Here is a 26,103-nt window from a genome sequence, read left to right on the forward strand (position 1 = left end):
AACATATCATCATCTACAGTGCATAATATCATCAAAAGATTCAGAGAATCTGGAAGAATCTCTGTGCGTAAGGTTCAAGGCCGGAAAACCATACTGGGTACCCGTGATCTTCGGGCCCTTAGACAGCACTGCATCACATACAGGCATGCTTCTGTATTGGAAATCACAAAATGGGCTCAGGAATATTTCCAGAGAACATTATCTGTGAACACAATTCACTGTGCCATCCGCCGTTGCCAGCTAAAACTCTATAGTTCAAAGAAGAAGCCGTATCTAAACATGATCCAGAAGCGCAGATGTCTTCTCTGGGTCAAGGCTCATTTAAAATGGACTGTGGCAAAGTGAAAAACTGTTCTGTGGTCAGACGAATCAAAATTTGAAGTGCTTTATGGAAATCAGGGATGCCGTGTCATTCGGACAAAAGAGGAGAAGGATGACCCAAGTTGTTATCAGCGCTCAGTTCAGAAGCCTGCATCTCTGATGGTATGGGGTTGCATTAGTGCGTGTGGCATGGGCAGCTTACACATCTGGAAAGACACCATCAATGCTGAAAGGTATATCCAGGTTCTAGAGCAACATATGCTCCCATCCAGACGACATCTATTTCAGGGAAGATCTTGCATTTTCCAACATGACAATGCCAAACCACATACTGCATCAATTACAGCATCATGGCTGCGTAGAAGAAGGGTCCGGGTACTGAACTGGCCAGCCTGCAGTCCAGATCTTTCACCCATTGAAAACATTTGGTGCATCATAAAACGGAAGATACGACAAAAAAAGACCTAAGACAGTTGAGCAATTAGAATCCTGCATTAGACAAGAATGGGTTAACATTCCTATCCCTAAACTTGAGCAACTTGTCTCCTCAGTCCCCAGACGTTTCCAGACTGTTGTAAAGAGAAAAGGGGATGTCTCACAGTGGTAAACATGGCCTTGTCCCAACTTTTTTGAGATGTGTTGTTGTCATGAAATTTAAAATCACCTAATTTTTCTCTTTAAATGATACATTTTCTCAGTTTAAATATTTGATATGTCATCTATGTTCTATTCTGAATAAAATATGGAATTTTGAATCTTCCACATCATTGCATTCCGTTTTTAATTACAATTTGTACTTTGTCCCAACTTTTTTGGAATCGGGGTTTATATATATATATATATATACCAATTTTTTTCATTTATTTAATATTTTTATTTTATACATAAAATAAACCGGAATTGTCAGCTGTCAGGAATTAATGCTGTATGAGAGCTGAGTGCCTCCTCTGTCTGAAATCAGTGTGTGATGTGGTCAACTCTCATCAGTCACGCAGCTCAGAGCCGGGAGGAGGAGCTCTGTTCATCAGTCACACAGCTCAGAGCCAGGAGGAGGAGCTCTGTTCATCAGTCACACACCTCAGAGCCGGGAGGAGGAGCTCTGTTCATCAGTCACACACCTCAGAGCCGGGAGGAGGAGCTCTGTTCATCAGTCACACAGCTCAGAGCCGGGAGAAGGAGCTCTGTTCATCAGTCACACACCTCAGAGCCGGGAGGAGGAGCTCTGTTCATCAGTCACACACCTCAGAGCCGGGAGGAGGAGCTCTGTTCATCAGTTTCACTCCTCAGAGCTGGGAGGAGGAGCTCTGTTCATCAGCGCTGATGTTATGTTGATATATATGGAGAAAGTGAAAGACGCCTCTTCTGATTTGTTCTTGAGGCTATGTGATGATTTCCTCTCGTCTTTCTAATAAGGTAACAGTGAGTGTGATTGGTCTCTCTCTCTCTCTCTCTGTAGGGGCTGAGTGAGGGGACACACTTCTCTCAGTCTCTCTGGGTGAGTGGAAGTGAACACATCGTGTACAGCGAGGAGGGAGATGGAAATCTGTCTTCATTTTTTGATTCTCTCTTCCACAATCAGTCTCTCCGCTGCAGGTATGAACACACTGATTATTCACACTAAAACATCACACACTTCTCACTTTAACAGAAGGGATGATTTTTAATCATGAAATCTGAGAAAGTTTCCTGGATCCATCATAACTTTATCAACAGTGAAACTTTCATTATTATAGAATTTAAAAAGCTATCAATGAGCAAACACACACCATCCTCAGGGTTTTTTCTGAGGCATCAGTTATAAAATCAGCTCCAGATTAATGTTTAGAGTTTACACATGATTTATTGTGAGTAAAAACACCTGAACTAACACAAGGCTGTGTTCATATGTGTGTGTGTGTGTGTGTGTGTGTGTGTGTGTGTGTGTGTGTGTGTTTGAGAGAGAGAGAGAATTCTCATAAACCACAATATAAACTGAAATCTCTCTCTCTCTCTCTCTCTCTCTCTTTTCCCACTGTAATGCTTTATTGTATAAAATACATAATAATCGCACAGTAATATTGTAAATCAATCATATGAAAGTTAAATAATAAAGGAAAATGTTTCATTGAAACTGTAACATTTACTAAACTAACTAATTTACACTAATACTGTATTTCGTAAACATCCTTCTCTCTTGTCTCTCTTTGTCGTATATTATCCTGGTTTCTCTGGCTGCAGAATTTCACTGTGATCAAGGATATCATCTCTATGGGGATTACTGCTATCACTTCAACAGTGAATCAGATAAAACGTGGCAGGATGCTGAAAACTATTGCAGCTCCCAGAACGGACACCTGGCCAGCGTCCACAACCAGGAGACAGTCAGATTCATAACAGGTGAGTGACAGACAGCTGCTCATTTCTCACTCAGACATGTTATTCATAATTAATCAGATTATTCTCTGAGGCAAGCGTGAGTCTTGGGAATGAACTGGTTTTCATGAGCATGTGTTCACTCTTTACATCTCTTAGTAGCTTCATGTCGTAGGTGGGATTTGAATATGACTGTGTTTATGTTTTGTTTTTTTTCTCAAGCTTACATTCCCAGAGCTTCCTGGATTGGACTTAATGACCGACTACATGAGGGAAACTTTGTCTGGTCTGATGGAACGCCTTCCGTATGTAACACTCCCTCAATATCCTTCAACATGTACTTGAAGTAAAGGCTCTCATTTTAACCCTAAAGCATCATTTTAAAATGACTTTAAATAGTTTATGTCCATGTTCAGTTGTTGGTTTGTTTACAAAAAACATCTATTTCACCACTTTTTATTGTATATCTCTTTTCTATACAATATTTATTCTGATGAAATAAAATATTTAAGACATCTTCAATAAATTCTCTGACTCCACAGCGCTGATGGATTCTCGAATCTGATTGGTCAGAAGGTGTTGATTAATTTTCTATAACCGCAACTAAGACAAAAGTGTAGCTCTAAATCACAGGTTTATATTAAGTAATCATTCTTATATGTTGTTTCTATAGCAGCAGCTCATTCAGAGGGACTTTTACAGATAAGCAAATGAAAAATAATTCTTTTCTCCAGGGTCAGGAGATGTTTATTTAACATTTATGGAAGGAGTCTCCAGTGTCAGTGCTTTGGAATAGTCAAAGGGAAAACTGAAACTTTTTCATAGATCGCTGGAGGATGTTGCATTTCATACATTACATTTTTGTTAACTCCATAAGAAAGTGAGGGAATGACTGATTATAGCTGCTATAACATAAAAGATAACAGGAGCTTACTTGTTCTGCAGATGTTCTACAACATTGGCTGTAACTTTAAGTGAAAAAAAATATGACATATGTTTTGTTTTTTATTGAATACAAATTTAAATCTCTGGCACATTGTCGTGGTATAAGAGGAATAAAACACATCAGGACATATTTTTACAGGATAATAATCAACTTTAGTGTGGTGAGATTAACTCTGCTTCATCACTCCACCCTGTAATTGATTATCTAACAATAACAGTATGTCCTGTCATATTGTCATTATTTTCTTTCATGATTTCTGGTTTGCTGTCTCCAGGACTTCTTGCCATGGGCCCTGGGTCAGCCGGATAACTGGAAGGATGATGAGCACTGCGTACATATCCTCAGCACGGAGACCTCTAATACGGGAAAATTCAATGACATACATTGCTCTAACGCCTACACGTTCATCTGCCAGAAAGGTGAAACCTGAGCTCGGTTCTGAGGTGGAAAGTTGTGCTCAGGTCATGTGTAAACATTATTTTATGATCAGAGCATCTCCATCAGTCAGAGGCAATGACCTTTGACCTTATAGTCTGCTTTTTTCTGTTCTAATCTTTATATCCTCTTTTTAAAAGGATGAGATTCATTATCTTTCATTTTTTTATTCATACAAATTTATCTGTATTTACAAATTTAAGTAAAGAGTGGAAATATATTATGATTTGCAGAACTTTCAGCTTTCTGGTAGAGTTTTATTCTATTATTAAATACCAGTTTTATAATATTCAGATTAATGTGATTTTTTTTGTCTTCAGGAAAAAATGTAGGTCCTCCACCAGTTCCACTCACTGCTGTAACAGGTATCAGTTTCTTTCACTCACTCACTCACTCACTCACTCACTCACTCACTCACTCACTCACTCACTCACTCACTCACTCACTCACTCACTCACTCACTCACTCACTCACTCACTGTGAGGTGGCTGAATGGTGGAAATCGCTATGCTGGGAGAGTGGAGTTTCTTCAGGATGGTCAGTCTTCCTCGCACTTCATGAAAATTCAACCAACAGAGATCAAATCAGGAAACAGAACCCAAAGCTGATCTTACTGCTTTACATGATTTCATTCAGCAGCAATTCATTCCTTTATTGATGAATTACACATCAAAGTAAACACCTGGATATGGAGTTGGTAGGAGATTCTTTTTCAGAAGACCTCAGAAACTGTTTTTGGTAAACGAGCCCATGTTGAGTGTAATATAAGTATGGAAATGGAGCCCTATCACTCCCAATCTCCAGTCTTACTGAGGAGTAGAAATGCTCTAAGGTAAGACAGGAAAGGATGCTCAAAGAATCCTGGGACACAGTCATGAGAGAGGCTGCCATCACCCTCAACACAGGAAGGAAGTGGAACCCAACAAGGGCAGTCCACGAAGCAAAATCAGCTTGACGACTTTGCGACATGGTGGGTCAGGTTCAGCAAGGGAGAAGGGGCTTTGGGCTAGAAACATCTAGACTGACCTGGCAGAAAGCTACACCAGCAGAGCGGCATCAATTAGTGGTAGACAAGGTGCATCAGCAAGAAGAAGCTGGCAGGACTGCCAAAGCGGTATCTCAAGCCTCACAAGGATGCTGGACAAGATGGAAGTATGTTGTGAAAAGGAACATCACTTGGAAAGACCTGTGGTACAAAGAAGCAAGCAGCATAAGCTTTCTTATTCAAGCTACAGTACATACAATGTCCTCCCTTCCCCTACTAACTTATACCACTGGTTTAGAGAAGATCCCACCTGTCCCCTTTGTTTAACATCTGCTCAATGTCCTGCTAATCTCAAACACATCTTAGTGGGATGCAACATCAGCTTATCACAAGGCAGATACACATGGAGACATAACCAGGTTTTGAAATGCCTGGCAGCAGAGATAGAAACAAAAAAGAAAGCTATCAATGAACTACCTATCAATGACCAGCAGATGCCCCCATTCATAATAGCTTTTCATAGAGAGGGTCAAAAGCAGAAAGGGAACTCCTCACAGCCAGAGGCATCCTCTCTGAGTGCAGCCAGGGATTGGAAGTTGCTTGTGGAAGTAATCACAACTGTCAATCACTGTCAAGCGAGCAAGATCAACATCAGCTCCTGGACCTAATGGTATATCATATAAGCTATACATGAATGCTCCGGGCATCCTAAAATACCTTTGGAACCTAATGAAAGTGGTGTGGGGGAAACAGATCATTCCAAAGGCATGGCAAAGTGCAGGAGGAGTACTGATACCAAAAGAGGCGAACTCGTCAAACATCAATCAGTTCCGGCAAATTAACCTACTGAATGTAGAAGGCAAAATATTTTTCAGTGTTGTGGCGCAAAGACTGTCTGCTTACCTGCTGAATAACAACTTGGTGGATACATCAGTTCAGAAGGCAGAAGTATGAGGATTTGCAGGTTGCCTAGAACATACAAATATCATATGGCAACAAATACAAACAGCCAAGAAGGAGAAAAAAGACCTGCACGTGTTTTTCTTAGATCTTGCAAATGCCTTTGGTTCGGTGCCCACAAAATTCTCTGGATGGCCTTCCACTTCTTCCAGGTCCCAGAGTCCATCACAAAGCTTGTTAAAGCCTACTTTCAAGATCTCCAATTCTGTGTTACAACTAGAGACTATACACCAGGCTGGATACATCTGGAAAGGGGCATCATGGCAGGACGTACCATCTCCCCCCGATATTCACCATGTCAATGGAACTGATCATCAGGGAATCACGCTGGGTGGTAGGTGGACAGCGACTACAGAACAGACTGTGCCTGCCCCCAATTTGTGCTTACATGGATGACTTGACCATATTAACATCAACAAAAGCCTGTGCCAAGTGACTCCTAAACAAACTCCATGACAATATCAAGTGGGCATGAATGGAACTTAAACCATCCAAATCCTGCAGTATTTCTATAACAAAGGGCAAAATCAACAACAATGACAGGATTTTGCATCGAAAACCAATACCAACAGTCCTCCAGAAGCCCATAAAAAGCCTAGGGCGCTGGTATGATGCAAACCTCAAAGATGCACAGCAGATCCAACAGCTGAAAGAAGACACAATCACTGGCCTCTAGCATAAAGACAAATCAGCCCTCCCAGGGAAACTGAAGGCGTGGTGCCTCCAGTTTGGCCTACTACCTTGTCTCCTGTGGCCCCTTACCATGTAGGAGGTAGCTATAACCCATGCGTACAAATTGGAAAAGCTGATCTGTTATTACGTGAGGAAATGGCTAAGGCTACCAAGATGCCTCACAAGCATAGCCCTGTATGGAAATGGAGCCCTATCACTCCCAATCTCCAGTCTTACTGAGGAGTACAAATGCTCTAAGGTAAGACTGGAAATGATGCTTAAAGAATCCTGGGACACAGTAGTGAGAGAGGCTGCCATCACCCTCAACACAGGAAGGAAGTGGAACCCAACAAGAGCAGTCCATGAAGCAAAATCAGCTCTATGACATCGCGACATGGTGGGTCAGGTTCAGCAAGGGAGAAGGGGCTTTGGGCTAGAAACAACTAGACCGACCTGGCAAAAAGCTACACCAGCAGAGTGGCATCAATTAGTGGTAGACAAGGTGCATCAGCAAGAAGAAGCTGGCAGGACTGCCAAAGCGGTATCTCAAGCCTCACAAGGATGTTGGACAAGATGGAAGTATGTTGTGAAAAGGAACATCAGTTGGAAAGACCTGTGGTACAAAGAAGCAAGCAGCATAAGCTTTCTTATTCGAGCTACATATGAAGACCTCCCTTCCCCTACTAACTTACACCGCTGGTTTGGAGAAGATCCCACCTGTCTCCTTTGTTTAACGTCTGCTCAATGTCCCGCTAATCTCAAACACATCTTAGTGGGATGCAACATCAGCTTATCACAAGGCAGATACACATGTAGATATAACCAGGTTTTGAAATGCCTGGCAGCAGAGATAGAAACAAAAAGGAAAGCTATCAATGAACTACCGATCAATGACCAGCAGATGCCCCCATTCACAATAGCTTTTCATAGAGAGGGCCAAAAGCAGAAAGGGAACTCCTCACAGCCAGAGGCATCCTCTCTGAGTGCAGCGAGGGATTGGAAGATGCTTGTGGATGTAATCCACAAACATACCTTCCCCAAAGAAATTGCCAGCACCAGCCTGAGACCAGATCTTGTCTTACGGTCTGAGGAACAACGAACGGCTTTCATAGTTGAGCTGACAGTCCCCTGGGAGGATGCCATGGAGGAGGCACATGAGCGGAAGATGCTGCGATACTCCGACCTGGCAGCAGAAGCAGAGCTGTGTGGCTGGAACATCAAACTGCGTCCAATTGAATTTGGATGCAAGGTCTTTGTGGCCACCTCCACGGTTAAACTTCGTAGAGAACTGGGAATCAGGGGGCAGGCAAACCAGAAAACAACAAAAGCCCTTGCAGACACAGTGGAGAGAAGTAGCCACTAGATATGGTTGAAGAGGAAGGACCCCACTTGGGCCACCAGGGGAGGCCAGTGACTCTGGGACACACACCCAGGTCTGATCAACCTGTGGCGGGCCTGCCTCAGCAGAGGGTGTATTGTGAATAAAAGGCCAAAACACCCAGTGATGCTGGGGAACACAACTGACGATGTGTCCCAGTCAACAGCCACAAGTGGTCAATATCAACCCCTCATCCCCTTCAGCAGGACAACAGACCAAGTAAAATCAGTTCTTAGGGATTATAACATCCAGTCCTACATACGAATCAAAGAGTATTATCATTGTGTCATAGTGAGCTGTGTGACTGCAGCTGTTCTTCAGCATGGGTGTGTTTCCTCATGTGTGACATAGAGCGCTGGTCTCTCAGGTTGAGGGGAGATAAGGGAAGCTGCTCTGGGAGGTTGGAGGTGTATCATAACACTATGTGGGGCTCCATTTGTGATGATCAGTGGAGCATCAGCAACGCTCAGGTGGTGTGCAGACAGCTGGGCTGTGGGTCGGTGCTGAGAACTGAGAGGAATGTTACTGGTTCTGCTGAACGGACAATCTGGCCAAACAGAATGAAGTGTCGAGGGGATGAGATTCACCTGTGGGACTGTCATCATTCCCTGAAGAAACACACTGGCTGCTCTCATGTTGGAGTCACCTGTGCAGGTCAGAGGGATGCACTAACTTTTCAGCTTTCTGTCTCCACTCATTACACTTTTCTCCCAGTGTTAAAAAATACAAGACTGAATTAATAGATGTTTTTTGTTCCAGAATTTTCTGTGTCCCCTGCTATTAATCCCACATCAGCAACAAACACCATCGCAACATGTACAATATTTATTTCTGTCCCCCTTTTTTCTAAATATTGATGAACATACTGTCCTGTGAAGATTCTTTGCTGTGATTTAATTTCAGGAGCTCAGTTAAGAATGACACCAAGATCATCAGCTAGAGATCCATCCAGCCTTCCACTGGTTCTCTTTGTGTTGGGAATGGTGCTCTTCCTGGCCTTAGTGCTTCTGCTGCTCCTGTTTTGCCAGTACAGAGCGCTCAGGAGAAGTACGACACATTCACACATTTTCTTTTCTCTACAACACCAACTCTATTATTGGATTATATTATTTACAATCTCACACTTTATTCAAAATTGGTATTCAGAATTATTCACAAATACAAACTCATTATTATTATTATTATCTCATCTCATTATCTCTAGCCACTTTATCCTGTTCTACAAGGTCACAAGCAAGCTGGAGCCTATCCCAGCTGACTACGGAGGAAAGGCGGGGTACACCCTGGACAAGTCGCCAGGTCATCACAGGGCTGACACATAGACACAGACAACCATTCACATTCATATTCACACCTACGGTCAATTTAGAGTCACCAGTTAACCTAACCTGCATGTCTTTGGAGTGTGGGAGGAAACCAGAACACCCGGAGGAAACCCATGCGGACACAGGGAGAACATGCAAACTCCACACAGAAAGGCCCTCGCCGGCCACAGGGCTCGAACCTGGACCTTCTTGTTATGAGGGGACAGCACTAACCATTACACCACTGTGCCGCCCCTATTATTATTATTATTATTATCCACTCCCAGATGTCTCTAAGACTCAGCCTGAGGCAGTCTATGAGGAAATCGACCACAGATCCATCACTAGAAGAAGCAGGAGCTCCACTCAAAGAGGTGAGTGAGATGTGAACTGATCATCACACTGAGGGCCCGGTCCCACAACACCCATAACTATAACTCTACCTATAACTCCAACTCTGACTCTCCCTCTGCCTGAGTTTAGTTCCAGTCTGGAGCAGAAACACCACAGCTATAATCTCCACTATAATATCGCTTGGTCCTGACCCTCAGGGAAATAAATATTCATGATTAAAGAAGGAATCCAAGGCACTCTTCGTATCCAACTATAAAAAAAAGCCTTTATTTTGCATGGCTATCTCATACAGAACCCATAAGCTGACCAGCAACTCCCACATAGCGGCACAGACAGCCTTCTTCAGGGCACGCTGGTCCAACAAACAATTTCCTCTTCAGAGGTAAACTAATTCTAAACACCTGAATACAAACTGGTAATGAATTCACAGGTATGCAGTTCAAGAAAAAGCCACTAGATGGCACTACCTCTTAAATTAAGTCCATATGAGCACGAAAAAGAAAACACTTAGAAAAAGACAACCAGACAATAGACCATTACAGAAAAGGACTAAAATAAATTTCTTCATTTAGCCCTGGATATGTTGTAGCCTGTAAACTGTATATATAATGTGACACCCCAGCTTGCCTGTGCTGGGTTCGTCACGTTTCCAGTTCCATTTGCCAGTGTTATTGGCTCTGTGTTGTGTCTGTCTTTGGCCTGCAGGGGGAGCTTTCCAGTCCTAGTGACGTAGGTTAATTGATGGCGTGATTGGGAGGTGGATAAGTATGGGCCTGGCAGTCTACTGGGGGTCTCTCCTACTCTCTCCTGGCTATATCGCGTTGGGGGCCAGAGCGGGCTGCTCTTGACCCTTTTGCTTTACTTTTGCAATGCACTTCATTATGCTGATATACACTACAGTTTTGCTTTATCTTTCATGTACTGACTTTTGTATATAGTTACTTTACTTTAATAAATGTCTTTTGTTAATTGTGCAATGGCATGGTCTCCCCTTTATGTTGTGGCCGCCTTGAGCCAGGCGGGCATGACATATGGGGGCTCATCCAGGATTTGATCCAGATAATTTTTTTTTTTTTTGGTAGGCTATGATTGGTACTTTGGTGGTTACAGTTCCCACTATTGGTTACGGAGCGCATAGTGAGGTACATATTACTTAACCGATGTATTTTCTGAAGGAAACGCGTAGGCATGAATTCGGCCTGCCTGTTGGTGAGGAACCACGCATGTTGCATGGTGTCTTGTGTGTGTGTCGTGGTAATTTGGTGTGGTTGAGCGCAGGTAGAGTTAAATGGTCCAACCTTGTTTTTTTCCAAAGTAGTGTTGCAATTTGCGTAGCAGGATAAACATTTTTGGAGCCATCAGTTATCTCTGGCTTAGAGCGCTGTTGCGCTGGGGCTTAGGCTGCAGAACCACTGTGCCTGGGCCGAGGACATTGCCGTGGAGATCCGGGCTGAATTGGCTTTGGTCGGGGCAGCTCGTCTCCAGCGTTATTGGTGAGTAAAGATCTTGGCTCTTGGGCATAGTGTGAAGACAGGTTAATATATGGGGGGGGTAAATGTTTAGACATGGGGAGGCTCCTTAGTTTGTTTGTCTTGTTGCATAGGCTGTAAACAGTATTTCCTTCGTTGGGAAGGGTTTAGGTTGGATATTCTGGAAGATCGATTTGTAGTTTATCTGTGAGCGTTTGTTTGCTAAATTGGTGAAGTAGATAAGGTTACACGTGAACTTTGTGATGAGCGCAGTGGAGGCGTTTTTGGAAGCTCCATCTGAGCGATTGTTGGCAGCCTTAACAAAAGATCAGCTGTTTAGCGTGGCTGATCATTATGAAGTAGTAGTAACACTTCCGAGGTCTGCTAAGAAAGAACAAATATTTGACTTTATTCTTGGCAGGTTGAAAGAGCGACAGGTGATCTCAGGGGAAGCTCCAACTGAAACTAGCAAGCAGTTAATTGGTGCGGAGATATCTGTAACTTCTAGTATGTCGACCGAACTCACATTTGTGCAACAAAAAGAGTTGATGGAGATGCCACTCGAGCAAAAGAAACTTGAAGCACAGGAGAGGGAAAAGGATCGGTTATTAGAGTTGGAAAAACTTAAACATCATGAGTTGTTAGAGAAGGAAAAACTTAAACAACAAGAGCTGGAGAGGGAGCTTCAGCATACAAAGCTTAACCTGATCGCTGAGGGAAAAATGTCTGCTCATGGGAGTAGCAGGGGTTTTTCTGAACTTTCAAGTTTATCGAGCATGATTAAGTTTTTACCCAAATTTAATGATCGTGATCCTGATGTATTTTTTCCGTTGTTTGAAAATGTTGCAGCAGACAGAGAGTGGAGTGATGAAGACAAAACCCTGCTATTACAAACTGTGTTGGTTGGGAAGGCTCAAGAGGCATTTATTGCGCTGCCTCCTGCCAATAGGAAAAATTATCAACATGTCAAAGACGCTGTTTTAAAGTGTTATGAGCTGATCCCTGAGGCGTATCGCTAACGTTTTTGAAACTGGTGGAAAGGAGATAAACAGAATCATGTTGAGGTGGCTATAGGGTGACCAGATTTCCCTAGTCTGAAACCGGGACACTTTTGCGCGCGACCATGCTCGTGCATGCACACCTTTTTGTTTTTATGTAAACGTGACACTCAGAGAGGTGCTCTTATCATTGTGTTGAAGCTCACATTTATCAACATCTCACATGAAATAAAACAAACAGGCATTTTGTTATCTAGTAGCATAGTGGTATACAGATCAGTTAAATTATGGTCAGACAGCATATGTTGTAATGGCTGAGAATAGGCCAGGCTATGTCCATAGGCCAAATTTACACTGATTTATTTCACCTGTTTGTGAGAACACCAAGAAGAATGCATATGCACATGTAGGCTATATCTCTAAAATGGTATGCACTATAGCATGAACTTAAAAAGTAGATATGTGACCTCAACATAGCCTAGGTCAGAATCAACCTTACTAACCATTCCCCACAACTGAATGAATAAAGCAAGAAGATGTGGACAAAAGTGAACACTTTAATGGAAGCTGCAACAAGCTGTTCAACACAGCAATATGGCCAAACTGTCAGAATGGTATGTTAAACAGAAACAAATAAAGAGACAAGTGATTTGAGAATATATACTACAGAAGCGGAGAGAGGCCCTTCACATAATCCTTTTTTTTTATTCACCTTGTTATCCCGAGATACCGACATAATTAATTCAGGATCTCGAGAAAACAAAACCGTTATTCTGAGATCTCGAGAAAACAAAACAATTATTTCATGATCTCGAGTAAACAGCTGAGAAATGGTTCATTCAGGTACGCCAAGAGACTTGTGATATGCTGACTTTGGAGCTATTTCTCATTCTGTATAGACGCAACTTTGGTCATTAGAATGTCTGGAATAATCGAACACCTAATAAGGCAATATTTTGATCAGGGGTTGACACAGGGAGAGATTGCATTAAGTCTTTTAATAAGGGATAATTTCAAAATTAGTCCACGGCACCTCCGCAGAAGACTGGCCCAGCTTCGTCTCTACCGATGGAGATACAGTGATCCAGCTGAGATCATGAAATAACAGTTTTGTTTTCTTGAGATCACGGAATAATTGTTTTGTTTTCTCGAGATCTCAGAATAACGGTTTTGTTTTCTCGAGATCCTGAATTAATTGTCATTAACTCGGGATAACAAGGTGAATAAAAAAAGATTATATGAAGGGCCTCTTGCGGCTTCTGTAAATATACACTCAAACAAAACAGCAGTAAAGGAGGAGAGGGGCGACAGCCCGAGGAAAGCCCCCACAGGAGCGCACAGCATTTGCAACACAGGCTACCCAACTCAGTACAGGAACAACGCACTTAGTGTGTGCAGTCGGCTTCATGCGCATTGTTCTGCACCTCTCGGAGGAAGGGGTAGGTGCCCTGTAAATCTTTAGAAAAGGTACATTTTCTTTTCGGCATAATTGCTGCAGCATTACTGCTGCTAGCTGCTAGACAAAGAACATTCACGCCAGTTAAGGTTTATTTTATTGTTGCATGGCAACACGTTCTGTTGTCTGGAATAATGTGGCTAAATAAACACCCATGCCACAGGGCCAGGGGGCAGTAACCAGGAAAGTTTGCGATTCCTGTCAATTCATCAAAATAGTAAATGCAGACATTTCTCCGCTAATGATTCCCACGCTGCTCAGTCGCAAACGTCGCGAGTGGTGAAAACCGGGACATAGCCATGTCCCGACAGACTTTTGTCAGGACTCGGGACACACAACCCCAAATTGGGACTGTCCCGGTAAAACCGGGACGTCTGTTCACCCTAGGTGTCTAGAGAGTTGACAACTTTTTTTCATCGGTAGCTTACTGCGGAAGGTGTGGGTACGTTCGATGATTTAGGTAATTTAGTTGTGTTAGAGCAATTTAAAAACATCTTACCTGAACGTATTGCCACCTATATAAATGAGCACCTGGTAAGACCACCGCAGAAGCAGCAGCCTTAGCAGATGGATTTGTGTTAACTCACAAAAATCAACTGCGTGAATACGTTCCGCTTTCTGATTACAATTGTCAGGAGTATCGCTCTCGCCGATTTAACATGAGCACTCCAGTGAGGCCTGAATCCTTTACTCATAGTCGAGCACAGGAAAGTGATTCTCAAACCAAGTGTAACTATTGTTTTGAAGCAGGCCATTGGAAACGAGATTGTCCACTACTGAGTGCTCACAACAAGTCTAAACCAGGTGACAAATTTGCTGGTTGTGCAGCAAAGAGTAGACCAGTTCCTGCAGTTCATGTTAAAGATGTGGTTAAATCAGAGGTGGTTTCAGCCATTACTCAAAAAACCTTGGAAGGTGAACGGCCTAATGTTCCGGCGGAGATAGTTGGGAGAAATAGTGCATCAGATAATGTCGATTATACTCCTTTCATTTCTGATGGCTTTGTCTCACTAGGAGGCAGTGCCGAAAAAGTTCCAGTGAAAATTTTTCTGTTCAGAAACGGTATGGGGCGGGGCCGCCGCCGCTTTCATCTTCACGCTGCCACCGGAGAGCGCGTGTGCAGAGCAGGACGGCGTCCCACTGCAGGTGCGCGTGCTGCACCGTGTCCCCCTCGGAGCGGACAAGTTGCTCGGACTGACCATCATTGATGTGCACGAGCTCCGGCAGAACAGCGCGCGCGAGAACCCACAGTGGTTTAAACTGTTAAATAAGGCAGGAAAAGCCGATAAGGAGCGTGGTGAGATTCTGCTGGACATTCAGTTCCTGAAGAGCAGTATGAGTATCAGCATGATTGACCTCTCTGATAAATCAAACTCGCGTCTTGGGAAGTTCAAGGAAAAGCTGAAGAGGAAAAAAAGAGACAAGCGAAAGAAGAGGAAAGGAAAAAGGAGGAGGAAGAAAAAGAAATGATAAGGATGGAAAGAGAGAAAGAAGAACAAAAGAGAAGGAAGAACAGAGGATAAGGATAGAGGAGGAAGCAGAGAGGATAAGGATGGAGAGGGAGAAGGAAGAGCAAAGAAGGATGGAGGAGGAAGGAGAGAGGAAGAGGAAGGAGAGGGAGAAGGAAGAACAGAGGATAAGGATGGAGGAGGAGGAAAAGGTGGGAGAAGGAATGTTGGCCTCTTTAACGCTCCTTAAAGGCAAGAATCAAAACCTTGTATCCATTTGAATGGCTTTTTTTTTTTATAAATGATCCAATTATCTGACATGTTTTATAATGAGTGAGGGCAAATGAGCTCAAATTGCTTCCCCCAATCCACCCTGAGAGGGCGGGTAAAAGTTTTCAGTGGAAAACAAAAAGCCAGCAGCATTAGATCTACTTGGGCCACTAGAGTGCATTGTTCCTGAGAGGCGCAGATTATTTCTCTTTACATCATTTAAAGTGCCACATTTTATTCGGCTTGATATCTTCTACAGGCTTGTGAGTTAAGACCGAGTCCCAGAAGGCTTTCATTTGTTTGTTGAGCGTGAAATGAACAAGGGATCACTCACTGATATTGGCTGCGGCCCAAAGCTGTGGCTGTTCTTGCTAATCCTTCTAGAAATTCACCTTCTGTGAGTTGCACTAGGGATCTCTCTCTACATATAAATATCCCTCTTTCTGTCTCTTCTACGGAACGTCCTTGTCTAGTTGGGCTTTGTTTGCTATTCGTTGTCTGTTGTAATGACTTATGAGCTGGTTATACACACCCTGCTGCTGTTTACATTAATTATCCAAGTTATTCCATTCTTGTTTCTGGAAATTAAAAGGGAAAATAATTGTGATGGAGGAGGGTGGAAAGCAGCGGAAGCGGTTATGAAGCAGAGAGCTGTTTAATCATTCAACGGTTGTGCTTTTTTTAAAGGTTTTGAAGCACTGTTTATCCATCTTTGACTTGTTCCTGTCTGTTCTTCCTGTTGTCAAATCGACATTTTGTACTGATATTACTGAAATGTATCTGATATGCACTTGTCATTTTATATATAATTTGATTTTTTAATTTACCTGTGAATTTTAACCTATCTATCAGGGATTTCTGCCTGTCCATATGTTTGCTGCTTGCATATACAGTAGAGAGCACTATATTTTTAGCTATTTTCATATAAAACTGATCAGGGAGCAGGTCTCCTCCCCTTTTTTTTTTTTTTTTTTGTCAGGCACAAACTGTAAAGTCCGAATGATTTGACACCTGCTCAAAAGCAGCCTTACTTTAGATCAGCCTTGATCACGTTTAGCTCACTGCTGATGTGGTAGCCAGCTGTGGATTTGAGTGTGTTCATGGTGCGAGGTGAAACAGCCTGGATGTCTGCTCCTATTACCTGGAAGAAGCTGCCCTCTTGTGGTGTGACTTGGCTGGCCAAGTTTTCATGACATAAATAGCTCTTTGTGGTTTGTTTCACTGTATTGAGGTATTTCACCTGACGTCACAGGGTCACGTGACGCCCCGGTGTCCGCCATTTTGGACGTTAAGCTAGCTAATGTCAACAACAGTAGCTGGTATGTTACTGTAGCAATGTTTACGTTCAGTCATTTGGATGACTGTTAAAACCTTTCAGTCTCAAGTTTTTCCTTTACTGGATTTACTAGTTTACTGAGCTAGCGCGCTAGCTCGGGCAGGCCGGGAGCTAGCGCGCTAGCTCGGGCAGGCCGGGAGCTAGCGCGCTAGCTCGGGCAGGCCGGGAGCTAGCGCTCTAGCTCGGGCAGGCTAGCGCGCACTAGCTCCCAGCTTGCCCGAGCGCGCTAGCTCCCAGCCTGCTCGAGCTAGCGCGCTAGCTCAGTAAACTAGTAAATACAGAAAAGGAAAAACTTGAGACTGAAAGGTTTTAACAGTCATCCAAATGACTGAACGTAAACATTGCTACAGTAACATACCAGCTACTGTTGTTGACATTAGCTAGTGCTAACAGTGCACTGCTAGTGCACTGCTACAACTACACCGACCCTAATAATACAGTTCTTGGTCATTGCCTGGTAACAGCAAATTTATAACGGGCCATGTCTCAACAGACTAAGAAGTTATTTCAATGACATTTAATAACATTTTGTTTATCCTGAGGACTGAAAGTAAATGAAAATGTGAACAAACCTTAGCTGTAATAAGATGGCGACCACCGGCTCCAGGGACGACCCGCTGATGTAGGCATGTTACCCAGCCTGACACAAAATATTTGTAGGTATCCAAACTCTTATACGCTTTCAGATCAATACCTGTGTATGGCGATGGGTTTTTAACGACATAGGTATACAGATCATGTGGGCTGAAGTCAGGTAAAGACGAGGGCTTCCTGTACTTCCGTACGTCAGTGAACAATCCTGGTGGAAGCAGGTAAACATTGTTCTCTAAGCCTGCTAACCTCAATTTTTGCAAATACCTCTCCCTCTGCTCGCCCTGTAAATGCCCTACGTCGCTGGATAGTGAAGGTGTTTTCTGCATCTCGCTCCTTTTTCTTTTATGTTTTTCGTTTGTCGCCTTCCTCGCATTCAAACTGATTCGAGCCGTGCCGTCCAAAATGGCAGCATCACATGACTTGGTCACGTGAGTGAAAAACCTCAATAGCTGCAGATGTGATGCAATTGCGATCTCCCCCTCCCCCCAGTGCTTCCAAAATCTGATATTTTTTTCAGTGCTTTGTATTACTTTTGATTAATGGTCACCATGCTTATGGTAATACTATTCAGCAGGACTGGACTAGAATGACACTATACCTATTCAAGGTACTTTTTCATTTTATTAATGTCTTTCTTTCCCCCTCCCCCCCTTCTGAAATAGTACAGTGCATTTAGAAGGTGCTAGTTGATGTTTAGCTTTAACACTGACATTAATAAAATATTACGATAGCAAGCTTATAAGCACATATCGACTGCATGTCTATGCTAATTGGCTATGCTGATAATTTATTGCATAAAAAAGCTACTGATTTTTACTAATTTATATGAACTGAGGTTTTTAATTCTGTCTAGACAATGCCAGATCTTACAGGATGAACCTTATCATTTAATTTCTGCTATTTGATCTTGATGTAGTTTGCTTCCCCCCCCCCCCCCCCCCTCAAGTTTTTTTTTTTTTTTTGCTTTTGTTTGACTTGTTTTAAACAATATTGAATTCTAGCATCAATAAAAGTGTCTGCTTTAGAACTGTGGGGGGTAAAAGAGAGCAACTGGACTTGCTTGAAGAACAGAAGTGTTCCTAATAAAGTGGGCGGCTAAGGTGAAGTGTCATGCCGACCGAGGCTGTTTTTTTTTTTGTTTTTTTTTCGACCGAGGCTGTTGTGTTTCGTCACTCGTCACTTCCGGAAGGGGCAGTGCTGAAGTAAGTAGCTGGACTGCGTGGCTCGATAGGGTTTACATGCACTAAGTAGCTCGGCAAAAATTGCATAATCTAGGTCAGTGGTTCTCAAACTTTTTTCACCAAGTACCACCTCAGAAAATACTTGGCTCTCCAAGTACCACCATAATGACCAACATTAAAATACAGTAGCGTAGTCGGCCTAAGTATTCATTAAAAACAAGGCGGAGGTTTTATTTAACAAGTATATTTAATATTGTTGGCCACTGTAACATTACACGCAGTACTTTGAACAGTAACAATGACTACGTTTACATGCACGTCCAAATCGAGCTGCTGTCGGTAATCGAGCAAAGGGTCCCAGCAGGGGTGCCAGAGAAATCCAATCCTACATGCACAAGTGAAATCGGGCTATTGTGCAAGGTGCATTGTGCACCCGAGCCACACGTGGCGCTACACGCCCCATCGTGTTGGTACACTTCCGGTTGTCGTCATGAAGAAGAGCTATAGTGTTGCCAGATACTGCTGACGTTTTCCAGCCCAAAACATGTTCAAATCCGCTAAAATGCACTTAAACCCCCCAATCTGGCAACACTAGCAGTTCCGTGCTCAAGCTGTTCGGCTTGCTCTAACAGACTATGGCTACAAACTGTCCGGCGCAGACCACTGTTTTGTAAGACAACTTATTTTGCACAATAATATTTTTCTAAAGTCCATTTTTTGCTTACAAAAAAAATTTTTTTTGCTTACAATTTAACTTATGTCTTAATAAACACACAAAAAGTTCAGTTGTTTTGTTTTTATTGACATTCTTCAGATGTTGGACATATATACACACACAGACAAATACAATGACTTGTTTATGTACACAATTCACAGCTATGCAACAGCTGTACAGATGTATTTGGTGATACAGTAAGTGAGCTAAATTTTAACAGTGCAAACAATGCCACAAAAAGAAAAGATTCATGCCGTTGTCATGATTCGTTGTCATGCCGACCGAGGCTGTTGTGTTTCCCGCTTGTGGTCTCGTCACTCGTCACTTCCGGAAGTAGCTCGACAACTAGCTCGATAGGGTTTACACGCACAAAATAGCTCGGTAGAAATCGCATAAACTAGGTCGTGCAGCTCGATTCCGAGAAATCAAGTTCGGTTCAATTTCAGCCGAATTAAGGTGTATACATGGCATTTTGAACTTCGATTTCAGTCGAGCACCGGCAGAAATTCGATTCTCTCTATGTGCATGTAAACGTAGTGACTGAAAACAGCTGGGTTTTGGTGTGCATTCAGTTGTCTGGGAAGTGTGCCAAGGACCGCATTGTAGGTGGCTGATAAATGGTGTCTTTGACCACCTCCTCTGTTCAGTGATGGCCGTTCCAGGTTGACAAAAGTGCCTTCTTTAACTCCTCGCTCATACCAACGATCTTCTCTGGCTAAAATGCGTACGTTGCAATCCTGAAATGAGTGTCTTTTGTTGTTAAGATGAAGGTAGACAGCAGAGTCCTGGCCTGAGGAACTGGCTCTCCTGTGTTGAGCCATGCGCCTGTGAAGCGGGTGTTTGGTTTCACCAATATACGAGTCCGTGCATTCCTCACTGCACTGAATTGCATACACTACGTTGTCCTGTTTGTATCTGGGTATTCTGTCCTTAGGGTGGACCAGTTTCTGCTTCAGGGTGTTACTGGGTCTGAAACGTACCGGCAGGGGCACCGCCAGAAATTTTGGGCCCCATGAAAGATTAGAATTTTGGGCCCCCCCAACTTTGCCCACCCTCGTCACAATTGCACTATTGTCATTATTTGACTTTTGATAGCCCATGGACCTTGAGTTTGTGACTTTATTACATTTTATGTATTAACCAATGGTTGAAACCAATGGTTTAGAACGTGTGAACATTCCACACACGTAACCATGTCAAACACTTGACTGGTGTCCGTTATTGGTGTAACGGGTTTATTTTTTTCCACTTGCCATTGTGTGTAGTGGTGGGGAAATTCTGCGCTGGCCCTTTAAGAGCGCAGGTAGTTATGGGAACGAGGCACTGGCCTCTTTCAGTTCGTTTTGGAAATGTAAGTGCCAGTGCCACTGGACGTTTGCAGCCCGTCCTCAGCAGTGTATTTGTGTCTCATTTCTTCAGAATAAAAAGACTGGTGAACAACACAACACAATGTCTGTTACATTAGCAACACTTTAATCTAGCAAACTGTATATGGCGCTCGCTCATTAAAAACTTCAATCCTAAAGCATTTATGGGTTGTATTGCTGCTTACCTCCTTCTCCAAAGCGGGGTTCAGTGGTTTGGTAGGGCGGAGGTCCCCCTGAGGCTGAATCTCTGCATATTTAGGGCACCCCATTAGTTATGAAACTGGTTATTAGCACTAGTTATTAGCACCAGCATAACATAATATTTCATCTTGTTTATCACACAAGTCAGTTCAGTTATTAAAATGGAAAAAATGTCACTGTACAAACTGTAAAAGTGTTCTCTTGATAGGCTAATCCAACCACGTTCATACTGTTCATTTACCATTCGCTAATATTTTGAACACATGTGAGCGATAGCTACCTTTCTTTGGGAAAAACTGAGTGACCAGTTGCCTGCCTCTCCGGTCCCTCTCAGCTTTCAGCTGCCTTTCTTTACGTTTTTGACAGCCACTCTTCATATTTAGCGATCATAGACTGTACGCACTCCACTGCTGGCTGGCTGGCTGCTGCACCGCGACACAGCAGCAAGTAGCGTTGCACTGATCAGCACACAGATTTAACGCATCGTGCTTCTACCAGAACTGGACCGTACCATTTCGCAAAAGGGGGAGGGTTAAATGACAATATGTTGAAGAACTCAAGAAATAGACAACCTTGTTCAATTAGCTCATTTTACCAGATGGAATATTGCATTGTTGTTATTTCAAAAGTCTTATTAAAATTGTCAAAAGCATATTATCAGCCCCTTAAAGGGCCCCATGGCAGTGCTGGGCCCCTAGAATTGTTCTAACCTTTCCCCCCCTGGCGGCGCCCATGGTACCGGAATGTTGTGCTTGTAGAAGATCCTCCTGAGTTTCTCAGATAGACCAGAAATGTAGGGAATGACAATGTTCTTGCGTTTGTTCCTGTTATCCTCCTTGTCCGTTATGTTCCTTTTTCAGACTTTAGAGCTGAAAATATCAGAGAAACCTGTGATTTGACAGAACGAACAGAAAGAGCAGATGTAAATTATACACAGTGAATAATACATTTCATTTATGTCGGTCATAGTTTCGGGTAAAAGTGGAGAAAACACCGACGCAAAGTTTTCAGTGATCACCATCACACTGGGGAATTTCTGTCATTTTTATCTCCAGCTTTTGATAAAAATATATCAATTTGTCAATAATCTACAAAATAATATGCACTAAAGAAAAAATACAAGGTCAATGTCTGTAAATATGAAACTATTTTATGATTTTTTGAAAATAGTACAGTCAGAAACAGAAAATGACCTTTTTGACCTCTCACAGTAGGTCAAAGGTCAGATTAGACACTTGATTCTGGTAGAACGGGTCGGTGTTTGGGGTCGTTTACTGGAACATATTAGAAGCCAAAATCAATAATTCATGGTGAAATGGCGATAGTGACCATTTTTGTGAGCGCCAAAATACATTAAATTCAATTTTTCAAAAACTGATAAAGAATTCTTGACCAAAGAAGAACCTGCACTGGTCCAGAGCAAATCATAACTTTTGGCACCATTGGTGTTTATGAACATGTTGTGGTTTTGGCTGTTGAGGAAACAAACCGTTTTCGACCGCAGTCCAGAACGCGTCACTTTCCACTTGACTGGCATAGAAGCTTTTTGCGCAGGAAATGAGCTCATCATTTATTTACATAAAATCCAGGGGGAAATCCTGATATCTTTAGGAGATACTGGAATAAATGAAACGACATTTTCAACAAAAAACACATAAACCTTGAAAAATAGGTCAAGGTCACTCATCTTGGGTCAGTGAGTTTCTGTTGTCTGTGGCTACCAGCAGTTAAAATTTCATCCAAAACCAGAAACTTTTGGAAGAAAACAATAAACATCACCAAAAATACCAATCCAACAGTAACAGTTTGGGGGCTTCACCTGCAAAGGCACCATCTCCCCTGGGCTTCAACCTCGATTTTGGGACGCAACACCCAAAGCAACCGGTCAGTGACCTGAGTGACCTTGATGGGACATGTGGCTGTAAAAGGTCAGAGAGAGAGGGCGGAGCTCGCCCATTTAATGAGTTGTTTTTGGAAAATAAAAATGGATCCTAAACCCTACAGGGAGTCGGTGAAGGAAGGCCAGTACAGGACAAGTAAGAGCTGAAGCCCTCCAGAGCAGGAGCTTTAATGCCCACACAATGCTCCAGGCAGGAGATGAGGATGCTGTGGTCTACTGTGTCGAATGCAGCTGTGAGATGGAAAAGCATCAGAACGGCAGAATCCCTGGAGTCAGTAGCCAATAAAAGATGGTTCAAACTTTTAAAAGTGCAGATTCAGTGCTGTGAAGGACTTTAAAACCAGACTGGAACACCTCAAGAACGCCGTGTGGGTCTAAAAAAGATTGCAATTGTAAGAGCACAACTTTCTCCAGAATTTTTGAAAGTGAGTTTAGAAATTGGTGTAAAATCGGAGAGGACTGCGGAGTCCAGATGAGGTTTTGTGATCAGTGGTTGCACTACTGCAGGCTTCAAATGTACTGGAACAGCACCTGAGGAGAGACTGCTGTTCATAACCATTTGGATGTTTGGGCCAATAGTTTCCAAAATCTCTTGAAAAAGGCGAGGGGGGACAACATCTGTGGGACAAGCTGAAGATTTCATCTGACCAATAATTTCCTTTCAGAGAGAAAGAGACACAGGCTCAAAGTGGGTAAAAGCAGCAGAGCGAGTGACAGTGATAGACGGCTCATAAGAAGGGGGTGAGATGATGCTCTAAGGCTCGCAATCTTGTCCAAAAAGAAGTGGAGGAATTTTTCACAGGTTTCTGGGGAAACATCAGGACGAGCAGATTGGGGGGAATTAAGAACAGTGTTAATGGCACTAAAAAGAATGTGAGCTTTATGACAGTTATTTCAAATAATATCAGAAAAATATTTTGTCTTTTCAGCTTTGACAATTTTCTGGTATCTGCACCAGCTGTCCTTTAAAATCTCAAAACACACCTGCAACTCGTCTTTTTTCCGCCTGTGTTCAGCTCTCCTGTGAATGTTTTCCTGTACAGGTGCATCTCTCTCTCTCTCTCTCTCTGTGTGTGTGTGTGTGTGTGTGTGTGTCTCATGACCATGCTGCTCTCCTCTAACAGGAAGTCTCCTCTCTGAAGAACAGCATTCTGGGTATGAGCATGTGGATGATGAGCTTCTCTCAGGTAAAAAAGCCCAGAGTGTGAGTTTGTCGAACTCCATGAACTGAACGAGATTAGAATTGCAATTAAAAATCAGAAATGACTAAACGTGTCCTTTCTGAGACGTGATTATGATGTATTGTATGGAAGAATTACAGGAACTCCAGTGTTTTAATGCTGACACATGACATCTCACAATCAACCTGATCTTACTTTAAGCTTCTGAAATCCCTCTTATCAAATTGATCAAAGCTTCTTTGGATGAGGATTTTATTGAGTATAAATGTGTTTAAAAACCCCAAACAAACAAATGGTTCTTTTTACAGTCAAGTCTGGGATCAGAGAAAAGGCGGCGTATTATGATATCATCGACACCAGTGACTTCATAAGTGGGTGCAGTTGTGAACTGATCCCATAAATTTAGTGACTTGACATGAAACCATGAGGTCAGAATGTGATGGAGCTGTTTGTACAGACCCTCTGCTTTTATTTCATTTAGGTGATACAGGAAGAGTCGAAGTGACATTCCATGTCCCAACAGCTAGCCGCTGTGTTTGGGGATCAGGTCATCGAGGCCCCTGCCTTCAACTGCTGCCCAATCCACAAACCTTGGATCCAGGAGGAACAATGCGGTTTTTGTCCTGGTCGTGGAACACTGGACCAGCTCTGTACCCTTCATAGGGTGCTTGAGGGTTCATGGGAGTTTGCCCAACCAGTCCACATGTGCTTTGTGGATCTGGAGAAGGCATTTGACCGTGTTCCTCGTGGTATTCTGTGGGGGGTGCTTCGGGAGTATGGGGTTCGAGGCTCTTTGCTAAGGGCTGTCCAGTCCCTGTACGAACGAAGCAGGAGTCTGGTTCGCATTGCCGGCAGTAAGTCAGACCTGTTCCCAGTGCATGTTGGACTCCAGTAGGGCTGCCCTTTGTCACTGGTTCTGTTCATAATTTTTATGGACAGAATTTCTAGGCGCAGCCAGGGGCCGGAAGGAATCCTGTTTGGGAAACGCAGGATTTCATCTCTGCTTTTTGCGGATGATGTTGTCCTGTTGCTTTCTTCAAACCAGTACCTTCAGCATGCGCTGGGGCGGTTTGCAGTTGAGTGTGAAGTGGCTGGGATGAGAATCAGCACCTCCAAGTCTGAGGCCATGGTTCTCGACCGGAAAAGGGTGGCTTGCCCTCTCCAGGTTGGTGGAGAAGTCCTGCCTCAAGTGGAGGAGTTTAAGTATCTCGGGATCTTGTTCACGAGTGAGGGAAGGATAGAGCGTGAGATCGACAGGCAGATCGGTGCAGCCTCTGCAGTGATGTGATCACTTTACCTGTCCGTCCTGGTGAAGAAGGAGCTGAGCCAAAAGGCGAAGCTCTCAATTTACCGGTCGATCTACGTTCTGACTCTCACCTCTGGTCATGAGCTTGGGTAATGACCGAAAGAACAAGATCATGGATACAAGCGGCCGAAATGAGTTTCCTTCGCAGGGTGGCTGGGTGCTCCCTTAGAGATAGGGTGAGAAGCACAGTCACTCAGGAGGAGCTCGGAGTAGAGCCGCTGCTCCTCCACATCGAGAGGAATCAGCTGAGGTGGCTCGGGCATCTCTTTCAAATGCCTTCTGGATGCCTGCCTGGGGAGGTGTTCCAGGCATGTCCCCCCGGGAGGAGGCCCCAGGGAAGACCCAGGACACGCTGGAGGGACTGTGTCTCTCAGCTTGCCTGGGAACGCCTCGGTGTTCTTCCCGAGGAGCTGGCCGAGGTGTCTGGGGAGAAGGAAGTTTGGGCTTCCATGCTCAGACTGCTGCCTCCGCAACCCAGCCCCAGATCAAGTCAAGTCAAGTTTATTTGTATAGCGCTTTTAATAATAAAAATTGTTGCAAAGCAGCTTTACAGAATTTGAATGACTTAAAACTTAAGCTAATTTTGTCCCTAATCTATCCCCAATGAGCAAGCCTGTGGCGACAGTGGCAAGGAAAAACTCCCTCAGACGACACGAGGAAGAAACCTCGAGAGGAACCAGACTCAAAAGGGAACCCATCCTCATTTGGGCAACAACAGACAGCATGACTATAACATTAACAATTTTAACATGAAGACAGTTTCGTTGATGTTATAAACTCTTCATTGATGGAAACTTGAGTGCAAAACTGTTCATGATAACTGCAGTCCTAAAGTTAGCAAGTCAACTGTAGTCCTCAGCCATAAAAGCATTACTGTAAGAGTCCAGAGCGTCCTCCAGGTGTGACTTTCAACTGTCCTCATGGCCGTCCTCCACAGGAGCAATGTGATAAAAGATAAGCAGATAAAAATGAGA

General features: G+C 43.3%; 1 protein-coding gene across 1 annotated transcript; it reads left to right on the top strand.

Annotated features, from left to right (window-relative positions):
• The first annotated feature begins 1,826 nt into the window (after positions 1-1,826).
• LOC132870179 (uncharacterized) lies at positions 1,827-24,502 on the top strand. Its single transcript, XM_060903765.1, has 8 exons — positions 1,827-1,914; positions 2,539-2,697; positions 2,896-2,978; positions 3,894-4,038; positions 4,375-4,419; positions 8,953-9,096; positions 9,254-9,727; positions 23,767-24,502. The coding sequence occupies exons 1-8, from the start codon at positions 1,857-1,859 to the stop codon at positions 23,871-23,873; spliced, it is 1,215 nt and encodes a 404-aa protein (XP_060759748.1). The 5' UTR covers positions 1,827-1,856; the 3' UTR covers positions 23,874-24,502.
• Positions 24,503-26,103: the final 1,601 nt, after the last annotated feature.

Source organism: Neoarius graeffei, chromosome 21 (genome assembly GCF_027579695.1).
Source record: "Neoarius graeffei isolate fNeoGra1 chromosome 21, fNeoGra1.pri, whole genome shotgun sequence".
NCBI lineage: Eukaryota > Metazoa > Chordata > Actinopteri > Siluriformes > Ariidae > Neoarius > Neoarius graeffei.

What these genes read in the sequence shown, in the direction of transcription:
- LOC132870179 (XM_060903765.1), top strand. Translation starts at nt 1,857, where the DNA reads ATGGAAATCTGTCTTCATTTTTTGATTCTCTCTTCCACAATCAGTCTC. An exon ending in AATCAGTCTCTCCGCTGCAG is followed by an intron (nt 1,915 to 2,538) that starts GTATGAACACAC and finishes CTCTGGCTGCAG; the next exon opens with AATTTCACTGTGATCAAGGA. An exon ending in CAGGAGCTCCACTCAAAGAG is followed by an intron (nt 9,728 to 23,766) that starts GTGAGTGAGATG and finishes CTCCTCTAACAG; the next exon opens with GAAGTCTCCTCTCTGAAGAA.